At 36.4% G+C, this 23,509-nt stretch overlaps 4 protein-coding genes and 1 long non-coding RNA gene across 14 annotated transcripts in view; 3 read left to right on the forward strand and 2 right to left on the reverse strand.

The window, feature by feature from the left end:
- LOC118764045 (zinc finger protein 239-like) overlaps nt 1-3,510 on the forward strand; it is a 30,077-nt gene extending 26,567 nt beyond the window's left edge. The window contains exon 2 of the mRNA XM_036504365.1: nt 2,925-3,510. The gene's annotated coding sequence lies outside the window, so the exon portion shown is untranslated. The remainder of the gene's footprint in view (nt 1-2,924) is intronic.
- The window catches only part of LOC115214080 (zinc finger protein 62 homolog), a 433,795-nt gene that overhangs the window by 273,856 nt on the left and 136,430 nt on the right, over nt 1-23,509 (reverse strand). The gene's annotated exons all lie outside the window — the stretch shown is intronic.
- LOC115213863 (zinc finger protein 845-like) overlaps nt 1-23,509 on the forward strand; it is a 46,918-nt gene that overhangs the window by 509 nt on the left and 22,900 nt on the right. For 3 of the 10 annotated variants that reach the window (XR_004999825.1, XM_036504325.1, XM_036504332.1), the window contains exons 1-2: nt 11,237-11,450; nt 14,741-16,427. The exons of 1 other annotated variant lie outside the window; for it this stretch is intronic. Coding sequence is in view for 1 of the 9 variants with exons in the window: in XM_036504331.1 (XP_036360224.1) it covers nt 15,088-15,099 (12 nt within the window). In the remaining 8 variants the exon portion in view is untranslated. Of the gene's footprint in view, nt 1-11,236; nt 11,451-14,740; nt 16,428-23,240; nt 23,337-23,509 lie in introns of those variants that run through there. 6 more of the 10 variants (XM_036504326.1, XM_036504328.1, XM_036504331.1 and 3 more) reach the window with 5 other exon arrangements.
- LOC115213875 (zinc finger protein 239-like) lies at nt 1,468-2,926 on the forward strand. Its single transcript, XM_029782825.2, has one exon. It carries the CDS (start codon nt 1,804-1,806, stop codon nt 2,878-2,880), a length of 1,077 nt encoding a protein of 358 aa, XP_029638685.1. The 5' UTR covers nt 1,468-1,803; the 3' UTR covers nt 2,881-2,926.
- Nucleotides 11,077-23,426, reverse strand: LOC118764052. Its single transcript, XR_004999845.1, has 3 exons — nt 23,053-23,426; nt 11,513-11,520; nt 11,077-11,145 (listed from the first exon to the last, which is right to left on the reverse strand). It is a non-coding gene; the product is annotated as an uncharacterized LOC118764052 (long non-coding RNA).

Genomic DNA, 23,509 nt, shown 5'->3' on the forward strand with positions numbered 1-23,509 from the left:
CAAATATCTCTGGCCAATGTGGCACCACATCTACCACAATTAATAGGTAGTAAACTCTTGAAATCACATGTTTTTTTTTGGTTTAATGTGAATATATATCCAATATTGTTAAAAATCAAATCAATGTTATAGTAAAGTGCTTTTTTTGTTTTATTATCTACCATAGATTAGAATATCAGCTGTAATGTTAACTTCTAGGTTGCCATAAACTAGAATCTCAGCTCCAGTGTTATTTGTTATGTTGAGATTTAAAGCTTACTGATGAGTTCCTGGAATTCTTCAACTACAGAGAAAATTTCCAGAAACAACCTCTTATAGCAGTATAATCAGCTGGTACAATGAAGAATCTGTATGGTAGCCTATATTAAGATGCAGATTTAGAAAGAAGCTTGATCCAGTGAAATTTTTCCGTACCTTTCCAACAGTGGGTAATATTGATATTCATACTGATAATGGCATTTTCACTACATATATGTCTGCTTTAGTGGCTGGTCCCTCTATTCAGTATACATGCTGTAATTCTCTCTTGTACACATTTTCTACTTTCAGTAGCCTCACATAGTAACATTTCAAAGCAAATTTTTTTTTCAGTAGCAGTATGCTACTGTCATTTCAAACTTACTTTTCTCCAGCATCTTGTTTAACCCCAGCACTCTGAAGCACTTTGCTTCTGATCTTCTTATCATAGAACAGTAGCAAACCTCCTCCTTTCAACTTCTCTTCGCCTACAATTATATTACTCTTTACTGTCTCATTTTCTTTCAGTCTTTCCAAACCTGTCTTAGAACTTTTATGGCCCTGTATACATAATATTCTACTGTTGTGTTGTCTTTCCTCTGGATAGAATATTACTCAAGCCACAGACATATTATGAGGCTTTCGGCACATCTTGTGCATATTCTATATTATAGATCTCTATCTCCTACTCTTTCTCAAATAGCTTGCCTAGAACCTCTTTGAAACTGTGTTTAGCAGAAGGATATTTCAATATCCACATATTCCTTTCCAGTCCAATGTAAGGTAATCATATTTTTGTTTGCTAGGATTGATTTAGATATATCTGAAAAGACAGTCTATTACAGTTTAGTCCAAGTGAAGTAATCTGTTTTAGACCTATTATGGTGTAGATGCTAGAGAAGACATGAGGGAAAGTGGTGTAGATTGAGGAGGCCTACAACCAAGTAAATAAACTGTTTTGTATCTATTATGATGTAGATGTGTATTTTTGCTTGCTTAGAATGTTTTTAGACCAAATTATAATGACCTGCGCTCATCTCTGAGTGTCTTCATACCAGTTTCACATCAATGTGTCTTTTCCCTTTGTATATATGTTTTCACTGTTTCTAAGTTATTCCAATAACCTTTATGTTAACACTTCATTGTCCCTTTTTATTATATTGTCTTTCTATTTCAGGTTATCTGATGATATTGAAATAAAAATATTTCACTGATGAGAATCAACTTTTTAAGATTAAAGATATCTTAATCAAACTGATGTCAGCCCATTTTGGCAACTCTTGACTTAATGGATGAGAAAAACTTCCTTGGAATTGAGATTATGTTAAAAAATTCTTACTCAGTTATAGAAAGATTCTATGTACAGATTAAGCTTTGAAGATAAGTCTTGTCCACTGGATATATATATATTTGATACCTGGATATATATTTTATAAGTGGAGCAGTTTTACCAACCTTTGGTCATTGGGTATTGATTTCTGGATTCAATCCTAATAAATCTACTTGAAACTCTTTAACAGCAAAAATATCACCACACTTTGTTACAAGAAAAAAAGATTAAAAGTTATGGAAAAAAATGCAGAGCCTGAAACTATTGATTCCCTTACATATACAGAGGAAAATACAGAAGAGAAATCACATGATTTATGTGGGGAATTGTTAACAAAAAAGGATTTAATTCGGCATCAGTCAATTCACTCAGTCTCAAAGCTGTATAACTGTGAAGTTTGTGGAAAGACATTTACAAGCAGTACTTTGTTGACTAGCCACAAAGATATCCACAATGGAGAAAAATTATACCAATGTTACATGTGTGATGAAAAGTTTTCAACAAAGGACAATTTGTCGTCTCACACATGTATTCAAACAGCAGAAAGACCATACTGTTGTGATATCTGTGGTAAAACATTTTGTAGAAGTGGTCAGTTGTCTTCCCATAAATATATTCATTCAAGAGAGAGACCATACCATTGTGATATCTGTGGTCAAACATTTTCTAGAAGTGGTCATTTGATTAACCACAAACGCATCCACACAGGCGAAAGGCCATACAACTGTGATATTTGTGATAAAAAATTTTCTAGAATTAGTGAATTATCTTCCCACAAATGTATTCACTTGGGTGAAAGACAATATCGCTGTCATAGCTGTGATAAAATATTTTCTAACAGAACTGATTTGTCTTCTCATAAACATATTCACTCAGGAGGACGAATATACCACTGTGATATCTGTGATACAACATTCTCTCAAAGTGGAAGTTTATCTCAACATAAGCGTATTCATACAGGAGAGAAGCCATACCAGTGTGATATTTGTAAGAAAAAATTTTCTACTAGCAGTTATTTGTCAACCCACAAACGTACTCACACTGGTGAAAGACCCTACCGTTGTGATATCTGTGGTAAAACATTCACTCAAAGTGGGTGTTTATCTCAACACAAATATATTCATACAGGAGTAAGACCTTACCATTGTGATATTTGTGGTAAAGCATTTTCTACAACTCGTAATTTAACTCGACACAAATGTATTCATACAAAAGAGAAAGCATACCACTGTGATATCTGTGATGAAACATTTTCTACTAGGGGTCGTTTATCTTCCCACATACGTATTCATACAGGAGAAAGACCTTCATAACACTGAGATTTCTGTTATAAAGCATTGTTACAAAATAGTAGTTTATTTTGATACAAATATATTTATTGAGGAGAAAGAAAGACCATACCGTTGTGATATCTGCAGTGAAACATTTTCTGGAAGTGGTAATTTTTACTCAGTATATACACACACACACACGCATAAGAAATAAACAATACTCATATATAAATATATTAATAATAATATGACAACAAAAGAATGAATGAGACCTTGATATTATGTAAATAGATGAATTTATCTATATATATATAATATAGGACAATCAGGAAGTTGTCATAATAATACTCAGTTTCAAATACCGGAGTTAAAAGCTTCTAGGCATTTATCATCAGTTATTAAGACAAGAATGCTATGAAAAAAAAAACATTGAATAAAGGGAAGTTACTCTAATAGGCATGGAAATAACAGTAAAAGATATTAAATATTATATAAATACAACCACATACTCATAAAGATAGAACTCTTTGTTCATAAAATCTACATATGTACACATATATGTATGTATATTTTTTTTCATAGCGTTCTTTTCTTAATAACTAATGATAAATGCCTAGAAGCTTTTAGCTCTGGTATTTGAAACTCTGAGTATTATTATGACAACTTACTGATTGCCTTATATATATATATATATATATATGGTAAATTATTTTCTATAAGTAACAATATATTTTATAATAAATTTATTTCTTTAATGCATCAGTGTCATAACAATGTTTTTATATCCTTTATTTTATACTGGCAGTTTAACTTACACCACATTTCATTATAAACAGTTTGACCTGGTGGATATACAGGGTGGAGCAGAGAGGGCGGAAGTATTTGAAAATTTCACAAAATCATTGATTTTAGCTACAAACAAATTTTATTGACATCGACGTGTTTGTATTGAATTAGCATTTGTCACAATCAAGTGTGGAAAACAACATCCATCATGTGGTATCCATTTTCATTGATGCATTTCTGAAGATATTCTTGAAAGTTGGCCTCCACTCTCTCCAGCATTGTTCTGTCGATTTGGGCTACTTGCACATGAATATCTTCCTTCAAATCCTCCAATGTACAGGGCTTATGTACATACACGTGCCTTGAGGTTTCCCCACAAGAAATAATCACACAGAATCGATGGAGCCAAGGAATGTCAGAAAACCTGGAAATGAGGCATTCACCAAAGAGAAGGTGAAGAACAGCCATTGATGCTCTGGCTATGTGGGCTATTGCTCCATCCTTTTGAAACTACACACATTGAATAGGCATACGTTTTCATTGTAATTTAGGCACAAAGAAGTTGTTTATCATCTCGATGTAACATTCGGAGTTCACAGTAGCAGCATTTCCATTATTGTCTTCAAAAAGGTACGGGTCAGTGACAGCAGCTTCTCCAATAGCACACAAGACCATTACTTTTGGGCTGTGCAGTAGTGTTTTGTGCAGTCCTCTCAGATTTTCAAGAGCACAATAACAATAGGTCTTCATGCAAAGTACACCTTGTGTACAAACAGCCATGTAAAAGCATGTATACAAACAGCCATGCTACATGGCAGTAAATCATGGGCTGTGACTGCTGAGGACATGTGTAAGCTTGCAAGTAATGAAGTCAGTATGCTCTGCTGGATGTGTAATGCCAGTGTGCATACACGACGGAGTGTAAGCACCCTGTGAGAAAAGTTGGATTTAAGAAGCATCAGATGTGGTGTACAAGAGAGACGACTGCGTTAGTATGGTCATGTCTTGCGAATGAATGAGGACAGCTCTGTGAAAAAGTGTCACACTCTAGCAATTGAGGGAACCTGTGGAAGAGGTAGACCCAGGAAAACCTGGGATGAGGTGGTGAAGCACGACCTTCAAACATTGGGCCTTACCGAGGCAATGATTAGTGACCGAGATCTCTGGAGATATGCTGTGCCTGAGAAGACCCGACAAGACAAGTGAGATCATAGCCCATGGCCTATGCCAGTGGGTGTAACCAGCCCAGTTATGGATACCCCTCATTCATTGGACAATAAACTTTTCTTGTGAAGACCTATTGAGGCAAGTGAAATCAAAATCGCTGACGTGGCCGATGATATTACCGCCTGATTGGCACTTGTGCCAGTAGAACGTTAAAAGTACATCCAAACGTGGGGTGTAACCGGCCCACTTATGAGTACCTCTGATTCATTGGACAATGAACTTCACTTGCGAAGACCTATTAAAGCAAGTGTAAACAAATCAAAATCGCTGATATGGCGGATGACAGTACTGCCTGATTGGCATTCATGCTACTGGAACGTTAAAAGCACATCCGAGTGTGACCGTTGCCAGGGCCACGGGTTGGCTCCCATGCTGGTGACACATGAAAAGCACCATTCAAGCTTGATCATTGCCAGCGTCGCCTTACCGGCACATGGAGTGTGGTAGTTGCTAGTGCCGCCAAACTGGCTCCTATGCAGGTAGCATGTAAAAATCACCTTTTGAGTGTGATCGTTGCCAGAATTGCCTAACTGGCCCTCATGCTGGTGGAACTTAAAAGCACCCACTACACTCTCAGAGTGGTTGGCGTTAGGAAGGGCATCTAGCTGTCGAAACTTTGCCAGATCAGATTGAGCCTGGTGCAGCCTTTGGCTCACCAGTCCTCAGGCAAACCATCCAACCCATGCTAGCATGGAAAGCAGACATTAAACAATGATGAATATGTAGGTCATGTTCAGCAACAGATTTTTTAAGGTTGGTTTTGTGGAGGGTTTAGGTAAATTCTAGATTTTTTTTCACAAAATGTATAGTGGTGTACTTGTCTACTTGGCTAGTCAGCAATCCATTGCTGCATTTTGTTCTGATAAAATTGCAGGAAAGATCTCTAGCATAAAAGATGTTCTTTTCATCTCAAAGAAAAGCTTAATGTCTGTATACTTAAACATAGTAACATGCTCCCAATTGGCATGTTTTGGTCATACATGCATACCTCTATACACAAAAGTTCAGTGGACAAAATGCCTTGTGGTACTTAGTAAGGTTTTAATTTTAAATGCTAGCGGTAAATGTTGCTTTTCATTCTCTAGCATGTGCAGGAGAGCTATCTTATTTGAAATATGATCTCATTTTTAAGAAACCAATATTTTATATATGTTTTGTTCCATCATCATTTATGCCTGTTTTCCGTACTGCCATGACTTGGATGGTTTTACCGGATCAAACAAGATGAAGGGCTACATTGAGCTACAAAGTCTGCTATTGTTCTGGCACTAGAGATGTTACCAACTGACAAGACAGAAAAAGGTCTCCACAACTGATTAAAATTGTAGTAGGGAGGAAGTAGCTTTATACTAGGTGACGAAAGGCTGAAGTATGGCAGGACAGAAACAGGTGTTTTGCTATAGAAGAGATACATAGTTACTCTACACCAAGCATCACCAAACTACAGCCTGTGAGGTCAGCTCATCTGGCCTGCTGCTGCACTGTACCTTTTATGTAAGTACCTGCAATGAGAATTCATTTGTCTCTGGTATGGCATCAATGTTTGGAACAACTTATGTCTGCCAACAAACATTTTCAAAAATAAAGTACGTGAAGTGAGCACATTGAATGAGGATGACTGATGAACACTTGAAAGCAATTCTCTTGATTGGATGCAGCAATTCCAAAGTAAATATTGATGAAATCTTAAAAGCTAAACACCATTTTCACAAATTTCACAAACCTTTTTTGCTGCTTAGTTTGTGAGATTCCGATATGTGCGCACTGGGTGTGGTATAACTATCTTATTGCTAATGTTGCCTTCTTTAATGACTTTTTGGTAAATAAATATGCTGGTTGTCTTTATATTTTTGTGTATTCACTGAATTGTATTGAACAAAACGGTTATGCAACCCACACTCATCATTCTTTGTTATCGGGCCCGCTGTGGAAAAAAGTTTGGTGACCCCTGCTCTACAGTATATCAGACAGTGGGAGTAGCTGAAAATAAAATAAAAATGTGGGTGTTGAAAAGTCAGTGTATACTCCCAAGGCACAAGAATTGTGGGAGGAGAGTGACAGATGGTTAGAGATAAATGTAGTAAATGATGTGCTATGCATTTTATAATTTTTCACACACATTTAAGTATTTAGCAACAGTTATGTAAGTCACGAGAATTTAAAAGTATTTACAAAGAAACTTAAATCATTCACGAAGGGGAAAATGTGTACTCAAGTTGTCAAGTATAGTGAAAGAAGAGAAAGAAAGAGGAATATATCTAAATTGAGGGTAAACATAATGCAAAACATTTTTAAATTTTCGTTTTTGTATCTAGACACAAATTTTTTAAAATTCATCTAACACTTAGGTACAGCATCGTTTAATTTTCTTGCAACACCTTCAAATCACCCTTCAAAGATAAAACAGAAGTGCTTGGGAAAATTTTGCCATAATAATAATAATAATAATAATAATTGTGTACAGTGCTCAGGTGCACTACAACTCATCTAAAGTGTATATATAATCAGGTGTAGTTTCGGCGGATTTCGGAAAGCATGAGGGCCTTAAAAGATGCAGTGTCATGGTAGTCAACAACTGACGCAGGCAGTTTATTCCATGCTTCAGCAACTCTGAGCGTGAAAAAATGTTTCCGAAAGTCATGAGAGCTGTATTGTTTTCTGACTTTGTAGGCATGTCCATGTGTGTTAGACACATGGAGATCAAAAAGGTGTTCAGTGTTGTTGTTGGTGAGGTGGTTGATAACTTTGTGGGTGTTTACCAAGTCCGTCGCCAGACGCCAGAGCTTCAGTGAATCCATGCCCAGGGAAACAAGGCGCTCAGAATATGGTAGGTGTCTGATGGAGGGTATGCGTTTGGTTGCACGTCTCTGGACAGATTCCAGGAGGTCAATGTTCTGTGCAAGATAGGGGTTCCAAACTGATGATGCAAATTCCAAGTGTGGTCGTACCATAGCTGTATACAGTTTTAAATAGATGGCTGGAGAGCGGCTAACAAAAGACCTGCTGAGTGATGCCAAGACACCCTCGGCCTTCCTGACAATCTTAGAGATATGCTTTGTCCAACGCAAATCACTGCTGACAGTGATGCCTAGGTCACGCTCGCAAGAGGATTTCTTGATATCAGTGTTGTGGAGGGAGTATGTGAACGCAGGGTTTTTTCTCCCAAAATGCATGGTGGTACACTTGTCCACAGCCAGTTTCAGTTGCCAGTCTGTGATCCATTGCTGCATTGTGTCTAGGTCTGATTGCAGGAAAGAGTTGTAGACATCAGGATCTGTCCTCTTGATTTCAAGGTACAGCTTGATGTCGTCTGCATATTTCAATACTGTGGCATTCTTTAAATTGGCATCTATGTCGTTAATGTATGCCACAAACAAGAGGGGACCAAGGACAGATCCCTGTGGTACACCCGATGACATCTCATATGGTGTAGAGTGCTGTCCTAGAACTGTGACAACCTCCTTTCGGCTGAGGATGAAGGATTTCAACCAGTTAAAAAGGTCATCCCCCACACCCATTGCAGAGAGTTTCACCATAAGCCTTTTGTGTGGCACAGAGTTGAAAGCCTTAGCAAAGTCAAGGTAGACAACATCCACCCATGAGCCACTGTCAGTAATCTGAGTAATGTCCTCAAGGAACTCGACAAGCTGGTCACTGCAGCTGGAGTTAGGGACAAATCCATATTGTGAGGGTCGGATGAGACTGTGAGAGCTCCAGAAGTTCCAGAGTGTTTCTCTGACACACGATTCCATCAGTTTTGCAATACAGCTAGTGAGACTGACTGGGCGATAGTTGACAGGTGATGTGCGGTCGCCCTTTTTGAACAGAGGAATGACACTGGCAGTTTTCCACTGCTCCGGAGTAGCACCATTGTTGAGACAGTACTGGAAGAAAATAGAAAGCTGGTGTAAAAGGAAGTGCCTGCCACGTTTGAGAAGCAGGTATGTAACTCCATCGAGACCAGGGGAGGCATAGTTGCGCTTATTTTGAAGGTGACGTCGCAGCATTGCAGGCGTAAATTCCATAGTTGTTATGGAGTTTGCTGTTAGTGATGGTGAAGATGGTACATCTTGACTTTCAACAGTGAATATGTTTGCATAGCACTCGGCAATGAGTTCTGCGCATTCCTTGGGGTCGTCAGTGATCTGGTTTGTGTGAGGGTTGCGAAGAGGGCCCACTGGAGAGTGAGGTCTCTGCTTTGAGTGCACATATTTCCAGAAAACCTTACTGTCAGGATTGGCTGCTATGCACTGTTCAAATTCAAGCACTGCTTTTTTTGTTACTTGCTTGAGATGGTTGGAGGATTTATTCCGCTTCTTCCTGTTGGTGTCTGATTTATGCAACCTGTATTCCTGTTCAGCAGTCCGACGTTCCCTCCTGGCAAGTCGGACCGCTGAAGTTTCCCAAATTGCCCTTTTGGGGCGGTTCTTCTTTTTTTGTTTACGTGGCACTGATGCTGCACATGCTGCCCATATTGAGTCCAGGATACTCTGGAGTATAGTATTCACATCTCCAGAGTTGTAGAATTCACGCCAGTTTGGGTGCTGTAGTTCAGTGTGGTACAGGTTCCAATCTGCTCTCTTCCAATCGAAGGAAGCAGATTGGAGATGGTTCAGGTTTTTGTTGCCCGCAAGAGCCAGATTGGCGATGATCATAGCATGATCAGAGTCACCTAGAGGTTCCTCCGTAGTGCAATTGATAACCGCTTCAGGAGTTGTGGTGAAGAGCAGGTCCAAGGTGTTGTCGCCTCTTGTTGGAGAGGTGACTACTTGCGACCAGTTTGAGTCCAGCACAAGCTCAACAAAATCGTTTGCACTCTGTGGCCAATGGAAGGTCTCCCAATCGATCTCAGGATGATTGAAATCGCCTGCAATAAACACATAAGTGGCTGTTTTCCTGGCAGCAGCTCGGAGGACATTGCAAAGCTGTGTGTCCCGATGGTAACTTGGGGGACGATAAACAACGCCAAGCAGGAGTGTTGACATGGTCATACGCACGTCACAGAAAAAAACTTCTTCTTGTGATTCGTTCAAATCGGCACAAGGAATTACCAAAAAATTTGAACGAACGTAGACCATCACACCACCACCACGGCGGTTAGTGCGGTCCTTACGGAAGAGGTTGTACCCTGTAATGTTGAAAACCCCATCACAGAGTAAGGAATGCGCCCATGTTTCCGTGACAGTGATGAAGTCAGGGTCAACACTTCTGACGTAGGCGTTGAACAAATGTATTTTGTTGCATAAACTGCGAGCATTTAAGGACAACAATTTGTACCCTGCTCGCAGTTTATGATGGTGTGTAGAGGATGGCAGGTTGTTCTGGCTTAGTTTCCCTGAGTTGCTGTAGTCTTTTTAGTTATTGTGGGTAGAGAGCACTCAGACCAGCTGGTATCTCTCTTCCACGTTTCAGCAGTCTTGACAAATCTCCAGATTTGTCCATCTTCCTGAAGACTGAAGCTTTCCTGTAGAGCTGAGTTCCTATTCAGGGAAGCCACTACACGTAGCTTCGGACGTACATCGGACGGTAAGATACCCTAACTAAAAATATGTTGAGATTGTCATATCAATACGTATCTGGAACTCTAAATGTGGCTACAAATGTTAACCCTTTAACATCGCTGAGGATATCTCAAAATACAAGACTGGATTTCGTCTTCGGAGTGAGACAGTATTTCCACACTAACACACTAAATTTTTGGAAAACTCAGTTCGGTCCCAAAATAATGAACTGCTCCCTCACCTACCACCCAGCCTCCAATCTCATGTCGGCTGCCAAACTTCAGAGCACACTTGCATGCTGTCTTTTCACAGACTTTTCTATCAAGCCATTCCGATACTTTTTTTTTTATCTCGTCATCCATTTTCTCTACATTAGTATAATTTCATCCAGTCCTTCTTCCTGAAAAAGCCAACCCACTCGGATCGCGCACCCCTGCCCATATTTTTGCAACAGCTAGGACTTGCCCTTAAAATTGACCGAAATCATTTCCCTCGAAACAAGATACCTATATTTTATTGTGTCCCGGGAGAGTCATTCTGTTTTAGTACCTTATTACTTAACACATTCACCGGTTCGATTTCCGCTCATTTACTTATTTATTTTTTCTAAAATTTCGTTGCGTCTTGCAACCGTTTCAATAGAAAAAGAAGCAAGTGAGTGAAAATCGAAGCGACGAGTGTGTTAAGTAATAAGGCACTAAAAGAGAATAAATCTCCGCAGACACAATAAAATATGCTTCAATACACGAATTCACGTAAAGAATACCGCAAACCAAATACAAAAACGAAGATACTTATAAACAACTCTTTATTGATAAGAGGTAGTTTTATTCCTATGCGATCAAGCACACTTCCGGTTTATCCTTGACGTCGCTGTATGTACATTTATATTGCAGATATATTATTTCTTTATACATATTTACATTGTATGAGTAATAATTAAGTACCGCTTGTAATTAACTTAAAAGACTAAGACAATAGAGATATCCTGTATGAAGTAGTTAAAAGTTCTGCCCAATCTATTAATGCCTTCATCAATTTCAAGTCTCACTACTTAATTACCTTTCTCATTATCTCATCTCATAACTACATTTTTATGTAAGTATCATTTATATATAATTTACACGTTATTTTATTGAAACATCTCTTTTTGTATTTACTTTTTGTACTTCCTTTACCACTTCTATTCCCTACACGATCCTATTTTTTTTTTTTGTCTTCATATTTCATATGTATCTCGTCTTAAAGACCGTAATTAATCTAAATTTCAGGAAATTTGTAATATTTATTTTAATTCGTTCAACCTCTTTGTTAATCTTTTCTACCTGCCTTCCCTGGTTAATATAGGGCGTTACGATTATCAGAAAATCAAAAAAAAAATGTGTGTAATAGGTGTGAAACAACTTCCTATGAACGAATATGAAAAAAAAATTCGCGCACGCGAAAGGGGGGTGGGGGAGAGGACTCGGGAAGTTCCGAAAGCGTCTGAGGAGCTGACCCGGGCACCGAAACAAAAAAAAAAAATAGTGTAATATGTGTAAAACAACTTGCTCTAAACGAATATGACAAAAAAAAATGCGACTCGCGAAAGAGGGGGGGGGGAGAGGCCTCGGAAAATTTATATCGGGAATTTCCGAAAGCGTCTGAACCGGGCACAAAAACAAAAACAGCGTAATAGGTGTAAAACAACTTGCTCTAAACGACTATCATGAAAAAAATGCGCGCTCGCGAAAGGGGGGTGGGGGAGAGGACTCGGGAAGTTCCGAAAGCGTCTGAGGAGCTGACCCGGGCACCGAAACAAAAAAAAAAAATAGTGTAATATGTGTAAAACAACTTGCTCTAAACGAATATGACAAAAAAAAATGCGACTCGCGAAAGAGGGGGGGGGGAGAGGCCTCGGAAAATTTATATCGGGAATTTCCGAAAGCGTCTGAACCGGGCACAAAAACAAAAACAGCGTAATAGGTGTAAAACAACTTGCTCTAAACGACTATCATGAAAAAAATGCGCGCTCGCGAAAGGGGGGTGGGGGAGAGGCTTCGGAAATTTCACATCTTCAGTCCACGGCCTTTAAACTAAGAAAAAATAGTGTAATTGGTGTAAAACTACTTGTTCTAAACGAGTATCAAGAACACACACTCACACATGAATCATAAACTCCGTATTTTTGTATATATTTCGCAAAAAAATAAATAAATAAAGAGAAGAAATTCTGGAAAAAGTGAAGAAATGTTGGATCTCATTCCTTGGTTAAAGCTATTTTAAACATTAAATTTATGCTTTTCTTTGAAATAGTTCAGATATATGCAATTCTTCTCACTTATTAAGATGCATTTATCAGAAAAAAAGAGACAGAAAAAATTATTATTTTGTGTCAATCCTTCCCTAATTATCCTTTATTAATTAGTTTTGGCGTGTATTTTTTTCCCAAATTTATTTTTTCACCTTTACAAACACTGTTTAGTAAAGCAATTAATTATCTTTATAACTTGCATATTTGACTTATTAATCAAAATTCTCTAGATGTAATATATACTAAGTAATGCATCCTTCATTTATGTGTTCCGTTCTATATTATGCATGCTTGACTGTTTGTATGTAAGTGTGTTTAACTGTGCACATGAATGTGAATATTAAAGAACATATTTATTTACTATGATTGTTATTTTCAGAACAAATAAATATTTTGGCTGTTATGTTATTGATGTTATTATTATTGCTAGTTAAAGGGTGGTGACTTGGCTGAATATTTTGACTCTTGTAGTATGTAGTTGTGTTAGTCAATATTCTGAGTTCAAATCCAACATAATTTCTGTAGTATTTCAAGATTTTCTGACACGTATTTTGATTCACATGGCGGAGATCCAACATTTCTTCACTTTTTCCAGAATTTCTTCTCTTTATTTTTTTTTTTTGCGAAATACGGAGTTTATGATTCATGTGTGAGTGTGTGTTCTTGATACTCGTTTAGAACAAGTAGTTTTACACCAATTACACTATTTTTTCTTAGTTTAAAGGCCGTGGACTGAAGATGTGAAATTTCCGAAGCCTCTCCCCCACCCCCCTTTCGCGAGCGCGCATTTTTTTCATGATAGTCGTTTAGAGCAAGTTGTTTTACACCTATTACGCTGTTTTTGTTTTTGTTTTTGTGCCCGGTTCAGACGCTTTCGGAAATTCCCGATATAAAATTTCCGAGGCCTCTCCCCCACCCCTCTTTCGCGAGAGCGCATTTTTTTTGTCATATTCGTTTAGAGTAAGTTGTTTTACACATATTACACTTTTTTTTTTTTGTTTTGGTGCCTGGGTCAGCTCCTCAGACGCTTTCGGAACTTCCCGATGTGAATTTTCCGAGGCCTCTCCCCCACCCCCCTTTCGCGTGCGCGAATTTTTTTTTCATATTCGTTCATAGGAAGTTGTTTTACACCTATTACACACATTTTTTTTTTGATTTTCTGATAATCGTAACGCCCTATATTAACCCCTTCCCTTTTGTTGCCAAGCAAATGAATCAGATTAAATGTTTGTTTAGTACTTCGGTTAATACATAGTTTAAGACCCAGTGTTCTAGGTGTAAAATAAATGTGTAGAAAATGAATATGAAAACAGAAGTTTGCGCAAATGAAGAGAGGGTAAGTGGGGAGAGGACTTTCGGAAAATTCACAAGATCCGATTTTTCTTTCATAACTTTCAGGAAAATGGATATATATTGATGAAATTTTATAGAAATATCGTTCAAATGGCGCAGATTACGATTTTAAAGCAATTTCGGTAAATTTTGGAAAGTACACCAGCACGCGTTTCACTAAGAAAAAAAAACCTCCAATTTTTTGCCTGGAATCAAGTACCCTGACCTCCTAATGTGCTGCAAACCCCTTATTGGATCTTTTCAATCTGACGGCTAGATTTTAAGATAAATTTTTTAAATTAAACACTTTGAAACTTCGGATACTGGTAGAATGTGTTACATAGAACAGGGTATACTCATAACGTTTTTGACAAAATTTTGTATTTTAGAAGTTATTTCATGTTAAATTTGTCGTATTTGGGTAATTTTAACCAATCAATGACGTGCATTCAGCTGAAGAAAATTACTGCTGCTGTTTGCGAACAACAACGTCTGGGTCCATTAAGAAAACGAATGTTCGACAACGGGAAAATTTAAACTGAAAATCTCCCCTAACAAAACCCTTCTTTAATAACCAGAGATGTTTTTATAGCAACATAGGTTTGCTGTATCGGGGTTGATTTGAGGCTAAATAACAAAAAGATTATTACTGAGACAGACCAACAACGGGGCCTATATGTTTTAGCTGTTTCTAGTTACTCCAATAATCTTTATGTTAACACTTCATTGTCCCTAATGTATTATGTTGTCTTTCTTTTTTCAGGTTATCTGATGACATTGACAAGGTTTAACCTTTTAGGACTAAAAATAACTTAATCAAGATGTGGTTAGCTCATTTTGTTAACTCTTGATTTAATGGATGAGAAAAACTTCCTTCCAATTGAGATTATGTGCAAAAAATTTTATTCTCTTATTGAAAGATTCTATGTATAGATTAAACTTTGAAGATATGTTTTTGCATTGGAAATATTTTTTTGGAGCAGTTTTAGCAATCATCTGGTCATTGGTTATTGATTACTAGATTCAATCCTAATAAATCTACTTGAAACTCTTTAACAGCAAAAATATCACCACACTTTGTTAAAGATATAAGAAAAAAGATTAAAAGATATGGAAAAAAATGCAGAGCCTGAAACTATTGATTCCCTTACATATACAGAGGAAAATACAGAAGAGAAATCACATGATTTATGTGGGGAATTATTAACAAAAAAGGATTTAATGCGGCATCAGTCAATTCACTCAGTCTCAAAGCTGTATAACTGTGAAGTTTGTGGAAAGACATTTACAAGCAGTACTTTGTTGACTAGCCACAAAGATATCCACAATGGAGAAAAATTATACCAATGTTACATGTGTGATGAAAAGTTTTCAACAAAGGACAATTTGTCATCTCACACATGTATTCAAACAGCAGAAAGACCATACTGTTGTGATATCTGTGGTAAAACATTTTGTAGAAGTGGTCAGTTGTCTTCCCATAAATATATTCATTCAAGGGAGAGACCATACCATTGTGATATCTGTGGTCAGACATTTTCTAGAAGTGGTCATTTGATTAACCACAAACGCATTCACACAGACGAAAGGCCATACAACTGTGATATTTGTGGTAAAAAATTTTCTAGAATTAGTGAATTATCTTCCCACAAACGTATTCACTTGGGTGAAAGACAATATCGCTGTCATATCTGTGATAAAATATTTTCTAAAAGTACTGATTTGTCTTCTCATAAACATATTCACTCAGGAGGACGAATATACCACTGTGATATCTGTGATACAACATTCTCTCAAGGCGGCAATTTATCTCGACATCAGCGCATTCATACAGGTGAGAAACCATACCAGTGTGATATTTGCAAGAAAAAGTTTTCCTCGAATGATTATTTGTCTGCCCACAAACGTACTCACACTGGTGAAAGACCCTACCATTGTGATATCTGTGGCAAAACATTCACTCAAAGTGGATGTTTATCTCAACACAAGCATATTCATACAAGAGAAAGACAGTTCCATTGTGATATTTGTGGTAAAATGTTTTCTACGGATCATAATTTAAATCGACACAAATGTATTCGTACAGAAGAGAAAGCATACCACTGTGATATCTGTGATGAAACATTTTCGACTAGGGGTCGTTTATCTTCCCACATACGTATTCATACAGGAGAAAGACCATCATAACTTTGAGATTTCTGTTGTAAAGCATTTTGACACAAATATATTTACTGGAGAGAAAGAGAGACCATACCGTTGTGATATCCTCTGTGAAACATTTTCTGGAAGTGGTAGCTTTTACTCAGTATATATATATATATATATATATAATAATAATAAATGTATTTCTTTAACACACCACTATCATAACAGTATTTTTATATTCTTTATTTCATACTGGCAATTTAATTTTGTCTGCATTACATTCATTACATACACTGTTTGACCAGGTGAATATTTCATAGTTATTGTTACTGTTGATAACTCCTGTTTACCTAGACTTTGATGTTCCAGTCCTCCCTCAACCTGCAAGAACATCCCTACCTGCTTTGTACACCTGCATTTCTACACATATCCTCTTATGTCGAACATAATAATATTCACTATTAAACTACACATAAATTTATGCTTTATTGATCTTTAGGTTCATTAACTATAGACCATTCCTTCAAATTTAAACTTTGTGGCAACTCAGTATATCTTTACTATTTACCATCAAAAACTGAACTCTCAGTAACTTGGAGATGTAAGAAGAAATGTGTTACAGTATTATTAAAAAGAAAAATAAATAGAAAGAGATGTGACAGACTAAGAAATGTGTAGATAGACAGCATCAATGAAGGGATAGAATTAATTAGTGATGTGTATGTAAGAATGCTATGAGATGGGACCAAATGGATTCCTATGATAGTTGACATAATCTGACCACATAACTCACTACAGATATTACTTAATATCAATGTAGTTTTTGAATAACTTTGGAGTTGGCCATGTCACATTGGTGGCTAATAAAATTGTGAGGAGACCATATCTCTGGTTGTGTGAGACATCTTTTAACCATCCAGTCTATTGGCAAAAATATACAACTAAACTGGATGGTAAAAAGTCTAGTGTTAATGTGTTCTTGTGCAGGCAAGATGGCTATATGTTAGGAACTGCAACAGTTGGTCATTGTCATGTCATCTGTAGATAATTTTATGGGTACATTGTAAGGAGATGTATAGGTAGAATACTAGTGAACAAGATTGAAAGCAAATGACCTACAACACAACATCTACAACTGTTTATTTCATTAAATCAGTGGAATATTCAGAATATTTTAGTTCTCTTTGGATAGATTACAAAATATCAAGGAAGAATATAGACAATTATAAGCTAATTCAATACATAGTAAGGCATATATCTCACCAGTGTTTTGATATGACAGTTATATTATTGGTTTATATTAGAGGTAGTATAGCATGGAACTGGCATTGGGAGATGAGACATATCTAACTTTTTAATAAATGTATTACAATAACATTGTGTGTTAACTCTATCTAGGTTTGTTATTCATGGAGTTGGTATTGTAATTGTTTCCATTCAACAGTTTCTCCAGTTTCATTGTGAACATTCTTGACAAAACATGCTAGTATTATAGAAAATACTTCCGAAGCAAAAATTGGGTCACCCCATAAACAATGCATTTTTTAAAATTCCTTTTTTTATTTCTCAAAATTAAGATACACAAAGCTCTTTTTTAATCTAAACTATACTCTCCTTTATTTTCTACAATGCTGTTCCATCTAGCTGGTAAACTTGAAAGGCTCCTCTTCCAAAATTCACTTGTCTATGATGAAAAATACTCCTCTAGTATTGTTCTGACTTCGTTTACAGAATTCATATTTTTTTGTGTCCTGATGATTTTGAAGACTGGAATGAATGATAATCAAATGGGGCAATGTTTGGCGAATATGGTGGGTGGGGCATCATTTCTCATTCAAACTGCTCCAGCCTTTGGAATGTAATCCTTGCTGTGGCCAAGCATTATCCTGATGGAAGAACAATTTTCATCTTGAAATGAATGATGGCCATTTTACTTCTAGCACTGACTTAAGCCACTCTCAAGCTGCTCACAGTGGATCTCTTTACTTATTGTTCAGTTTGGGTTTAAAAGTTCAAAGTGGACTAAACCTTTCATATTCCACCAAATATAACAATACTTTATGTGGGTGAAGACCTTCTTTAACCTAGGGTACCAGTGTTTCTCTTTTTCCTACCCACTGTCTTCAGCGCTTGACATTTTTATAGAGAACTCATTTCTTGTCATCAGTCACTATTCAGCCCAGAAAAGGTGCATTCATGAGACATGACAGCAAAGAAAAGCACACATTCACTCTCTGCATGCGATTAGACTTGGTAAGTTTGTGGGGAACCCATTGACCCAATTTGCTGAATTTTCCAATGGCATGTAGGTGTTGATGAATGATTGAATGACCAAATCCAAGGTTCTCTGCTAGTTCCTCAACAGTTAAGATGGGATTTTGTTCCAGCAGGGTTTGCAGGACATCCTTGTCGAGCTCTACAGATTTTCCTGGATGAGGTTCGTCTTCGTGGATGTAGTTTCTGGCTCGGAATTTCTGGAACCACCATAGACATTGGCTCATGCTTATTGTCTGAACCCCATACACTGCATTAATATTATTCGCATTTTCTGTTGCGTTGTTGCATTTATTGAACTCATAAAGCAGAATATGCTCCTTTGTCACTTCCATTACAGCTTTGAAAAAATAAATGCTTAAATCGAACTGCACTCTTCAAAACTTGCTCTAAGAATGAGTATCATGGCAAAATTACTACCTGGTAATACAAAAATTTAATACTCTCCATATTGGAAAATAATATTTACTATGAGAAGATAAAACAATACAACCCACAGAAATCACTTAAAAACTTATCCTCCTTACTTCAAATACATGGAAAGGGTCTCACTAAACATGAAATAGACTATTTATCCAATTTTAAATACAGTCCTAGGCTATTCTACGGATTACCTAAAATACACAAAAATCCACATATTTGTAAAGCCTGCAAAGTTTATCATGCTGACATGGGTTGGATTCTTCAACATGATCTGACAAACCAGAGGACTGCTTTGGCATTGTTTATGTGGCTGGAAACAGGCACATCAAGAATTGTTAAATTTCAGGAAGCATGTTCGAAAGATACATTATTCTCACAGATAATACCCAATGCAGATAGGTTATTCCATGATTTGACAATTCTGAGCATGAAAAAATTGTTTCTGAATGTAGTGGGTGCTATGCTGTTTTTCAATTTATAAGCATGTCCTCAGATGATAGAAGTATTGAATTCAAAAACGTTGTAAAAATGGTGGGTAGTCTTGTGGGCTTATATCAAGGAGGCAACAAGACAAGCTATGGTGCCTGACAGAAGGTAATCATCTGGTTGCAAGTCTCTGAACAGCTTCATGTAGATCAATATTCTGGACAAGAGATGCAAACTATAAGTGTGGACATAACTATTGAGAGCTGGTAAGCAGCTGACACAGGTCTCATTGAATGATACTAAGACACTTTCAGTCTCTTTGACGATTTTAGAAATGTGGTTTGTCCAACACAGATTATTGTCAACAATATGAAGGTCAAGTTCAGCAACAGATTTATGGTTGGTTTTATGGAAGATGTAGATAAAACTCTAGATGTTTTCTTCACAAAATGTTGTGGTGTACTAGTCTACAGCCAAGTTGCATGGCTAATCAGCAACCCATTGCCACATTTTGTTAAGATGAAATTGCAGGAAAGACCTATAACATAAGGGATGTTCTTTTCATCTCAAAGAAAAGCTTAATGTTGTCTGTATACTTAAACATAGTAACATGCTCCCAGTTGGCATGTTTAGGTCATCTATGTATACCTCTATACACAAACAGTTTGAGGGATAAAATGCCTTGTGGTATTTAGTAAGGTCTTAATTTTAAATGCCAGAGGTAAATGTTGCTTTTCATTTTCTAGCATGTGCAGGAGAGCTTTCTTATTTGAAATATGATCTGATTTTTAAGAAACTAATATTTTATATATGTTTTGTTCCATCATCATTTAACGTCTGATTACCCTACTGGCATGATTTGGATAGTTTTACAGGATCAAACAAGATGAAGGACTGCATCAAGCTACAATGTCTGCTATGGTTCTGGCACTAGAGAAGTCACCAACTGACAAGACAGAAAAAGAAGTCTCTGCAACTGATTGAAGTTGTAGTCAAGAGGAAGTAGCTTTATTCTAGGAAATATGTTAAGACAGAAACAAGTATTTTGCTACAGAAGAAAAAGATAGTTACCCCACACTATATTTGAGGGTGACTAGCTGAAAATAAAGTAAAAATGTTGGTGTTGCAAAGTCAGGCTATACCCCAAGGTACAAGAAGTGTAGGAAAAGAGTGGCAGATGGTTAGACACAAGGGTAGAAATAAATGTAGTAAAAGATGAGGTATGCATTTTATAATTTTTCTCACATTTAAGTGTTTAGCAACAGTTATGTCACTCAGGAAAAGAAGCATGTACAAATGGAATAAACTCATTCATGAAGAGAAGCTGTGTACTCAAGTTCTTAAGTATAGTGAAAGAAATAAAAGATAAATATATCTAAATGTAAAATATTTATAAAATTTTGTATGCTGGAGCTGGATGACAGTCACATATACACACTAAAACCGAGCTTTCGTAAATCTTTTTTTTTTCTCAGTGGACTCCTAGGTTTTCAATGATGGATATTCCAAACATGCAAAATATCATGTTTTCAAAATTTTAAATTCCCCCTTCCCATCCTAAAATTTTTTTAATTTTTAACTTTTTGCAAAATTTTTTTTTTTCAATCTAAAAAATACGGAGATTAACAATATGGCAAACAAAAACTTAATTAAATTTCAAATTTTGTATGAAAAACTCCAAATTTGATGCATAAACACTTGCCACCCAGCAGAAAAGGGTGCACGTGTGCAACAGTCTCCACAGCTCACTGCAAATGAATGACTGAAACAGCATGTTTTACATATCAGAGGTGTGTGGATCAATCTAGGAAGTATGTTAAAGATTTTAGTAGACATATGACTGAGAGTTATTTAATATTGTGTTTGCTTCTATGAGAATCGTTTACCTTTAAAGCGAAAAAACAAGACCGACATATACGAGTATGTAAAACATGCTGTTTCACTTTTGTTCATTTTCAATGAGCTGTAGAGATTGTTGCACACGCGCACCATTTTTTTGTTGGGTGGCGACTAGTGTGTGGATCAAATTTGGAGTTTTTCATATAAAATTTGGTCAAGACTTCCACCCAAACCATCCTTTTATTAAAATTTATTTTTAGACACAAACCCCACCTTTTCGGCTACGGGGAATACGGATCTGCAAAAAAATTGGCAAAAATCAGTATCTTTAACCCCCACCCTCCAACCCCATTTATTTCATCTTTCACTTTTTTCAGAAATTTTTTTTTAAATATGAGGCAAAATACGCAGATTATGGATCTTTTCGGTTTGAACGGCAGTTTTTAACATAATTTCTAGGTAACTAAAAAATTTTAAACTTCGTACACTGGTAGAATGTATTTATAAAACATCTTTTTCTCTTGGCTTTATTGAGAAAATTCTATAGTTTGTAAGATATTTGTTGTTTTTTTTCTTCAATTTCTGTAATTTCAACCAATCACTGACGTCTATTGAGGTAAAAAAAAACATTCTGTGCCGTATGAATATGTCCCTCGTTTAAGAAACAGATTGAGTTTATTTACATTTGTGAAGAAAAAAAGATACCCTTCCCCCCAACTCTAACTAACCCTAACCCTAAATTGAAATGCAATAGATCGATACTAAGGTCATAATTATGGGTGACAATTTCATATGACACCGCTAGAAAAAACTGCCGTTCAAACCGAGATTATGATATGATTCTGAAAAAAATTTCCAAAAATTTTTGTAAAATGTTTTTTAAGATTTTTGTTTTTCTAAATATGCGGAAAAATACGGACATTATGATTCGGACAAAAATTTCAAAACATTTCTGGAGTTACGGTTAGGGTTAGTGTTGGGGGAAAAGGTCAAAGAATTTTGGGGAGGGAATTTAACAATGTCAGTTTTTGACAAATTTCCGGAACTTCCGTATCCGAAAACGGAGGTTTTTTGGCAAAAATAAATAAACAAATTTGAGAGAAAATGGAGGGGAGGACGGGCGGAAGCCTTACCAAAATTTGAAATTAATTAATTTTTTGTTTGCCATATTGTTAATCTCCGTATATTTTCACATAGATTGTAAAAGAAAATTCGAAAAAAGTTAAAAATGAAAAAATTTGATGGGAGGAGGAATTAAAAATTTTGAAAACGTGATCTTTTGCATATTCGGAATCTCTGTCATCGAAAACCTTGGAATCCGCTGAGAAAAAAAAATTCCGAAAGGTCGAGGGGGAGGGTGACTCGTCCAGCTCCACCTTTCGTTTTTGTGTCTAGACACGACAAAATTTTTTTAATTTATCTCACATTTTGGTGTAGCATTATTTAATTTTTTAGCAACACATTCAAATCACACTCAACTGTCATAAAAACAAGGGCACGGGAAAATTCCGTCACAAGATACCCTTCTAAAAAATAAGTCGAGATTGTCATGTGAAAAGTGCATCTGGAACTTTCAACGTCGCTACAAATAGCAGTCTCTTAGCATCGTTGAGGGTGTCTCAAAACACAAAACTTCTATCGCACAGACTGGATTTGGTCTTCGGAATGAGACAGTACTTCCACGCTAACAGAAATTTTGGAAAACTCAGTTGGGTCCCAAAATAATGTACTACTATTACATCTTTCCAACCCACTTGTAATCTCAAGTTGGTTGCCAAACTCCAGTTCATACGCATGCTGTTTTTTCACTGACTTTTCTGACTTTATTCATCTAGTCATCCATTTTCTCCACATTAGTATAACTGCACCATTATTCACTTCACTCAGTCCTTTCTGAAAAAGCCAACCCACTTCAATTGCTCATAGATCTGAACAAAATTGTTGCTGCGAAACAAGATACTTATAAACAACTCTTTATTGATAAGAGGTAGTTTTATTCCTATGCGATCAAGGACACTTCCGGTTTATTCTTGACTTTGCTGTGTTCGTTTATATTGTAGATATATTATTATTTCTTTATACATATTTACATTGTATGAGTAATAATTAAGTACTGATTGTAATTAACTTAAGACATAATTCATTAACCAGACTAAGACAGAGATATCCTGAATGAAGTAAAAAGTTCTGTCCAGTTTATCAATTTCAAGTTTGACCACTTCAATTGTCTCATCTTATAGCTACATTTTTATGTAAGCATGATTTATATTTAATTTACGTCATTTTATTGAAAGATCTCTTTTATATTTACATTTCTACTTCCTCCACTACTTCTGTTTCCTACAGGATCCTACTTTCTTTTATTTACTTCTTTCTTGTGTATTTCATCTAAACACCGTAATTAATTCGAATTTCTGGAAATTAC

Source organism: Octopus sinensis, linkage group LG7, assembly GCF_006345805.1.
Source record: "Octopus sinensis linkage group LG7, ASM634580v1, whole genome shotgun sequence".
Taxonomy (NCBI): Eukaryota; Metazoa; Mollusca; class Cephalopoda; order Octopoda; family Octopodidae; genus Octopus; species Octopus sinensis.